The 8685-nt window shown below is 31.7% G+C and overlaps 1 protein-coding gene across 1 annotated transcript in view; it reads right to left on the reverse strand.

The window, feature by feature from the left end:
• LOC145261023 (uncharacterized) overlaps positions 1–7839 on the reverse strand; it is a 73792-nt gene extending 65953 nt beyond the window's left edge. Inside the window, exon 1 of the mRNA XM_080119152.1 lies at positions 7405–7839. Coding sequence (XP_079975278.1) covers positions 7405–7456 — 52 coding nt within the window. The 5' untranslated portion in view covers positions 7457–7839. The remainder of the gene's footprint in view (positions 1–7404) is intronic.
• Between the last annotated feature and the right edge of the window lie 846 nt (positions 7840–8685).

The raw sequence follows: 8685 nt of genomic DNA on the forward strand, positions 1-8685 counted from the left end.
AAAACTATACGCAATTTCGCTCGTGCACAAAAAAATTGAATGCACGTGAGAGCAAAAAACAAACGTGACGACCAGTGAAAACTATACGCAATTTCGCTCGTGCACAAAAAAATTGAATGCACGTGAGAGCAAAAAACAAACGTGACGACCAGTGAAAACAATACGCAATTTCGCTCGTGCACAAAAAAATTGAATGCACGTGCGAGCAAAAACAAACGTGACGACCAGTGAAAACTATACGCAATTTCGCTCGTGCACAAAAAAATTGAATGCACGTGCGAGCAAAAACAAACGTGACGACCAGTGAAAACTATACGCAATTTCGCTCGTGCACAAAAAAATTGAATGCACGTGAGAGCAAAAAACAAACGTGACGACCAGTGAAAACTATACGCAATTTCGCTCGTGCACAAAAAAATTGAATGCACGTGAGAGCAAAAAACAAACGTGACGACCAGTGAAAACTATACGCAATTTCGCTCGTGCACAAAAAAATTGAATGCACGTGAGAGCAAAAAACAAACGTGACGACCAGTGAAAACTATACGCAATTTCGCTCGTGCACAAAAAAATTGAATGCACGTGAGAGCAAAAAGCAAACGTGACGACCGGTGAAAACTATACGCAATTTCGCTCGTGCACAAAAAAATTGAATGCACGTGAGAGCAAAAAACAAACGTGACGACCAGTGAAAACTATACGCAATTTCGCTCGTGCACAAAAAAATTGAATGCACGTGAGTGCAAAAAGCAAACGTGACGACCGGTGAAAACTATACCCAATTTCGCTCGTGCACAAAAAAATTGAATGCACGTGAGAGCAAAAAGCAAACGTGACGACCGGTGAAAACTATACGCAATTTCGCTCGTGCACAAAAAAATTGAATGCATATAAGCACAAAAACCATGACGACTAATGAAAACAATATGGAAGACATTGGTTAATATAGGTCTTAACATCATTGCTCTTGGATTAAATGAAGAATCCTTTATATAAGAGAGGGCTAATCCGTTGAAAAAAATTGAAAAAAAAAAAAAGAAAAAATACAAGGATGGAGTGTGCACTGTACAGGTTCACCCTAATTTTTTTTTTTGTGTGTTAACAGCCTTAAAATATCAGGAAATAATAATTAGTTGATTAAGTAATATTTAACTTTGAGAACTTTTTAAAACAAATCTTTAAAAAATAAAATAAAAAGTCCTCCCACACGTACGTTTTTAATTGTTTCTACGCATTTTAAAATGTCTAGAACTTATGACCCCACCCCCAACACCCCATTTCCTCTTTCTACCCCACGTCACCAAACTTGAAAACAATGCTAATGATTACATGTCTCGCTACGTCTCCAAGAAGTGTGATCTCATTTTACGTTAAATTTGTGTAGGAAAGTGATCCTCCACTCTAAAATATTAAATTGTAATTATAAAAAAATCCTTTTTTTATATTATCTTTAAAAGTCGTTGAATCGTATTAGCCCCCAAAATAAATTTTTATTTCTTTTTAGGAGGTAAATTATGCTGTGTTAGGTCATAAAAATAACCAAATATATTTTTAATATATAAATTGATCAAGTAGTTTTTTTTACATTAGAAAAATCAATTTTGCTTCTTTTTTTTTTTTTCAAAACAATTCCAACTTGTAATGAAAAATACAAATAAAACAATCGTAAATAAATAATTTCGGACATGAAAAACGTACAGTTTTTTTTAAAATCGTTTTCTAGTTTTAATACAACAAAACTTGGGTAGAGAAAATATTTTTTAAAAATATGTAGGTGCACCTGAACAATCGGCACTCCTTACAATTTTTCCCTTTCCGTCTTTTTTCAACTATTTCTGTGAATTATTATAACACGAATCTACAAGATTAGAAAAAATCGAAAAAAATCAATATTTAAAGATTTGGAAGTTTCACATACAATGTTCTAGTAAATCGATCCCCCATTTCAGAACCGATTTAACCTTAGCTTCTTCATCCCCCCTGACAATTATTGTTATTTATTTGTTATTTTTTGCGACTTTTCACTTTCAGAAATGTTCGGTCTGACCTCCCTCCGTCATCATTTTTTATTATTTATTTACGATTTTAAAAGGTGTTTTTGCATTTAATTATTTACAGACACTAGTGTTTCATTCTTTCGGGAATCATCAGTGCAAGGTGACGATTAATGCAAGTCAATATTGCAATAAAACTGCATTTGCCGCGCTATTTTTAAATAGTATTTTCAAGTTAAATTCAAGTTTTACGATATCTCTTTTCAGTAAATTGTTAGGTGAAAGTACAGAATAGTTACAAAACACCCTAACCTCCCAATGTTAAATAATAGGTTTCTAAAATTAACGTTATCATTTCAGCGCGAGTCGATACAAGTACCTTTTTTTAAAAGTAATTACACGTGAATTCATGTTAACAAAAGCGGGGAGGATTCTGAAAAATCCTTTATATAAGACGGGTGTAATCCGTTGAAAAAAAAAATGAAAAAAAAAAAAAAAAAAAAAAACAAATAAAAAAAAAATACCGTGTGCATTGTACAGATCCACCCTAGTTTTTGCGTGTGTGTGTTTGTGTGTTAACAACCTTAAAAATATCGGGAAATAATAATGAAGTAATATATAACGGTGAGACCGTATAAATTATAAAAAAACTATTTATATTGTTTAAAATTAAAAATAAAAAGAATTATATTGTTTAAAATTATATATATATATAGTCATCCACATGCAGTACTGTTTCACTGTATCACAGCTCATCATATATATATATATATATATATATAGTATATATATATATATATATATATATATATATATATATATGATGAGCTGTGATACAGTGAAACTGTACTGCATGTGGATGACTATAATGCTCCTTATCTTAAGTTGAGCATATTGGGAAGTGATACACGATATACCATTAGTGTATTAAGCAATGCTCTTTGTGTGAACAAATTCAGCTTAGGTACTCAGACGATGTCAAAACATCGTTAATTCCCTACCCGCACAGCAGCTACTGAATAGCGTAATGGTTTGAAGCCTTGACTGTCGTACGGGCTGTTGGGTTTCTATCCTGGCTTGAAGTAGTTGCCTGTCTAGCCGCACTGGTGAGCTGTGATACAGCGAAACAGTACTGTATGTGGATGACTATAATGCTCCTTATCTTGAGTTGAGAATATTGGGAAGTGATACACGATATACCATTAGGGTATTAAGTGATGCTCTTTATTTAAACAAATCGAGCTAAGGTATTCAGACGATGTCAAAACATCGTTAATTCACTACCCGCACAGCATACTGAATAGCGTAATGGTTCGATAACTTGATTGTCGTACGGGCGATTGGGTTTCGATCCTGGCTTGAGGTAGTCGCATGTTTAGTCGCACTGATGAGTACTATATATATATATATATATATATATATATATATATATATATATATATATATATACACTAGACCCTAAAATTATATATATATATATATATATATAAACTAGATCTTAGAATTATATATATATATATATATATATATATATATATATGGGTGTGTGTGTGTGTGTGTGTGTGTGTGTGTGTGTGTGTGTGTGTGTGTGTGTGTGTGTGTGTGTGTGTGGAATTGATCCTTGCTAATGAAGCGAGGGATTCAGATCTATCGACTTGTGTTAATCATAACACCCTGCACTGATGATTCCCGAAAGGATGTCTGTAGGTATTTGATAATTATATAAACTAGATCCAATATTCGGAATATTTGTTTGTTTTTGTGATTAAGAGGTGGTGTTTGGTCAATACAATAAATCCTCGAAACAGTGCTTCACGGTAGATAACTGATTATCCCTGAAATAACATTGTGAATTCGAGAAAGGATAGTATTTGAAAATAATTTCAGGACATATATTTAATCATATATGTACACACACACACGCATGCGCGTACACACACACACACACACACACACACACACACACACACACACACACACACACACACACACACACACACACACATATATATATATGTTTTTTGGTAAAATATTTTTTCCTAAGTATATTTCACTCTTTTAATTTTCATTATACCAGTCTTTCAGTTTGCCAATCCTTTTTGTTTTGAAGCTCAATGTACATTAATTTTTTTCTTGCAGTATTATATTGTCATGCAGTTTTTCTATCTAAGCAAAGAATTTTCAATTTTTTTGTTTCCTTACGAGAGAAGAGTTAGACACAAAGTTTACTTACGAGAGAAGAGTTAGACACAAAGTCGTTTTAATGTTGGGTAAATTCAGCTGGATAGAAACAAACATTATTGTTTCAGTCATGAAGGAGTTATTTACTAACCGAGAATAAAAAATTGAAGTGCAGTATAACATTAACTGTTTGTTTCTGTATAACGAAAGGGATCTGTAAAAATATCCGAAATTTTAACATGCTGGAGGAGAGTTTGTATGAAAATAAATATTTAGATCTTGGAATGTAACTATGCTGTTGTTCATTTATATATATATATATATATATATATATATATATATATATATATATAGAGAGAGAGAGAGAGAGAGAGAGAGAGAGAGAGAGAGAGAGAGAGAATTTAATTACATTGAGCTTCTTAAATAAGGATTGATATATATTATAAGAAAATATATTTCTACACACACGCACACACACACATATATATATGTGTGTGTGTGTGTGTTAGCTGTATATGCTCGGCGTTGCTAGGTTGAAACATATTGGCAGACAGAAGGTTGAGTGACAGTATTTACGATACACTTAATATCCTAACTTCTTACGATTCTTCTGCAAGTAGACCACATTTTGGATTTATGGAAGCAGAAAACATTCATTTTCGTCTATGAAAATTAAACGGGGAAAACTCTCATAGTTTAGAAATAACTTTAACAGCTTAAATAAATAAACTTACTTTCGTTTTTAAAGGCAACTGGTGTCGGTTTATAGCAATTGAAAATAAATTTAATGGAATTTAAATAAAATTTAAACACATATTAAATAAATCAACTATAAATAATATTTCTAAACATAACAATTAAAACAATTCTATTACGATAAACAGTTAATAACATGAAGAGCATTATTAAAATATATTTGCTTTCTAGGACACTGACTTCTCATTCCTACTTCCTGACTCTGGTGTTAAATTTCTTGCAGTGGGAGAGAACAGAATCTCTTCAATATAAAAATTAATTTGTCAAGCTGTTTACCTTTTATTCATACTTATCAAATTGTGAACAATCAAGCAAACAGACAAGAATACGACTTTTGTATAATAAATATACGAGGAAAATCAAATTATGCAAATTAACATTTACATATATACATTACAATGCAAATTAACATTTACAAAATTTATTATTAATAAGAGTAGATTAATTATTTCCTTATTCTGTGGACTTTAAAAAATGAGCTTTCATCTTAGGGAAATAATCAGCAAAATGTTTTATATATATATATATATATATATATATATATATATATATATATATATACAAAGATAGAGTCACTACTCGAGGATAAGCGTTAATGAGTGTATGGTAGCCAAGGGAACAATATCGTACTCATCGTTAGAAGTGAACATTTGGGGAATTGGACTATTAAGGGGACGGCTCATCAAGAAGTTGTTTACGTTGGATTTTAAGACAACTATACTGTAGACAGCTAGAAAGCAGGCAAACGGAAGAGGGTTCCATAGGCAGTTCTAAGAAAGAAACTTTGTTCATGGAATCCATGTTTAGGTTTAGGCACAGATACAGGGTGGGGGAAATTATTCATAGTGGTTTCAGCTAGACTAGTTTTTTTTTTTTTTGTTAAAGTTTGGCAAGAGGGAAACATAGACTGGAGAGTGGAGCTCAGACGAGCACTAGCCATGAGAGATAGGCTCGCAACGTCTCTTCTGTGGGAAAGAGATTTTAGTAAAGAGAAAAGGGCGTACAATTACCGAATCCGTATTTAATTCCTGATTCCAATACAATTACCGATCCGATTCCGATTCTTTATAAATCTCTAAATATTTAACCATAAAATATTTATTTTGTCCCGATTACGGTAAAAACACCACTTAAGTGGGTGCCCGGAAAACTCGTCCCGGGAAAACTCGTCTCGGGAAAACTCGTCTCCGGAAAACTTGTCTCCGTAAAACTCGTCCCCTTTCGCTAGGTAGGAAAACTGGTCCCTTATTGAATAAATATCGATTGAAAACACATTTTCTGATCATTCTTGAAGGAGATATTATTTTTTAAAACAGACTATAGCCCCCCCCTCTAATATTTAAAAAAAATATTTTTACTTGTTTAATGTTTTTTTTTTTTTTTTTTTTTTTTTTTAAATAAAATCGATTTTCTAAGTGTCCGTTTTCTACCTAACTGGCTAAGTTCTTAGTGGTTTCACTTATATTAAAGCGTTTATTATGTTCATACAAAGTTAATTACAAATTTTTTTTTTTTGTTCTTATTTTAACGATGTTTTTTGGAGTCATAAAAACAATAATTAAAAACAAAACCAAAAAATTAAAAAACAGGGAGCGATTCGATTCTTCGTTACTTTTTTGTTTTGGTTTTTTAATTATGATAGTTTTTTTGTTATGTTTTTGTTTTCTCTCATACCAAATGCACTCATGCGTCATTTAAAATTATAATTTTATCAATTATCAACATTTATTGTCGTCCTGTCAAATTTTGCAAAAATTAACTAATAAATTAAAAACGAAATATTTTTTTGCCGCGAGAGATGCCATGTGCTAACAATCTCTCGTTAACTAATTTTTAATTTTTTAAAATTTTTACTTCAAAATTCTAAAATCAATCATTAAGAGAAAAAGTAATCACTAAATAAATTTATTAATCAATTTTCTTGAAAACCCCGCTATCGTTTAGCAAGAATCTTTTTAATTTCATTTTTTGTTGGTTGTTTTTCGGAGGGAGATATAGTTTTTACCCCCCCCTCTCTCTCTCTCTAAATTATATTTTAGAAAATATTAAAATTTTTTTCCCGGGACGAGTTTTCCTAAATTCCTTAAGTGTGCATATATTTTCTCAAATGTAAAAACACATTTGTGAGATGCGGTGATCTGTAGATTTTAGTTTTACTGGAAGTTAAAATCAATAAATATTTATTATTTCATTATTACTACAAGCAATGGAAGATTTTTCTTAAACCAAAATCAAATAAAAAGAAAAGAAATAATTAAAGGAATCGTTGGCATCGGAAAATAGACACAATTTTTTCCGATTCCGATACCGATTCTGATACTCCAGAATATTCCGATTTTATCCGAGTCTCAATTTCGATTAATCGTCCAAACATAATATATATATATATATATATATATATATATATATATATATATATATATATATATATATATTCTGTTAATGTAATTTTATAAAAATAAAGTTTACATACCTGTTATTAGTATAAGAAAACTGACGATGCACACCGATAATGTTCCTTTCATAATTGTAGTTTTTAATCATTTACAATAGACAACTTGTTTAAAAAATGAGTTTGGATGTATACATATATGAATATATGTATCTATATACATGCGCATACGTATATATATATATAATATACACGTGTGTTTTTTCGTGTTATTTTGTAAATGTGTTACTTCTGGTGTTAAGTATGTACGTGCTTTTTAGCGTCTGGGCGTAAACTATAAGTCTCGGGCATAGAGAAAGTTCGTCTTAGAGATGTGAGATGTGATTTAATTATAATTCTTGTTAAGCAAGATTTCCTGCCGTGTAATTTTTTATACTCGAATGCACTTTTTCCCTTTCTATTTATAAATATCTTTGTCTATTTACAAATTATCAGACTTCTGACAGATTTATGTCTTTTTCCTACCTCCTTCTTTATTCAACTCTCTGTAATATAAATTTACACACACACACACACACACACACACACACATGCACACACACACACGCACGCATATATATATATATATATATATATATATATATATATATATATATATATATATATATATATATATACTAGCAAAGATACCCGTGCTTCGCACGGAGCTTTGTTGCGCACTCGGGTACCAAAATCTGTGGGCACCTTTCCAGTAAGTTGATGTTGTAAGAGCAACGATTGCATAAGGTGATTAACATTTTAACTACCTCTTGTAGTGACTGAAATTCAATCAGGAACTTCACAAAACATTTTCATCAAAAAGGAAGGTTACTTGATGTTACATAGTAAATTTTTCATTGAAGTAATTTTCAACTCTTGCTTAAATTTTATCTTGCACATTCAATACTAAAAACTTACCACAATCAGATCATGTCAGTTTTTCCTCATATCCATTTCTCGAACTTTTCACTGAAGAGCCTCAGGGTAAACTACATTTCTGCTGCTTTGATTTGGAGCCAGAATATAGAGTTTTTCTGAACTTCCTGTCCGGCTGATGGAGACGTAGAACATACCGTGACTGAAGCAGTCTGATGTCAAGTCTACGCCAATGGTGTTAAATGTCTGACCTTGACTTTTGTTTATGCTCATTGCAAAACACACCTTCACAGGAAATTGGAGTCTCCGGAATTTAAATGGAAGTTCTGAGTCCGATGGAACTAAGGGGATCCTTGGCAGTAGAACGGTTTCGCCTTTGTAGGGACCACAGGAAATGGTGGCCTCAAGTACATTGGTGTGCAATCTGGTGATAACACATCTGGTTCC

This window comes from Euprymna scolopes, chromosome 37 (genome assembly GCF_053919585.1).
Source record: "Euprymna scolopes isolate OS-2025 chromosome 37, ASM5391958v1, whole genome shotgun sequence".
Lineage (NCBI taxonomy): Eukaryota > Metazoa > Mollusca > Cephalopoda > Sepiida > Sepiolidae > Euprymna > Euprymna scolopes.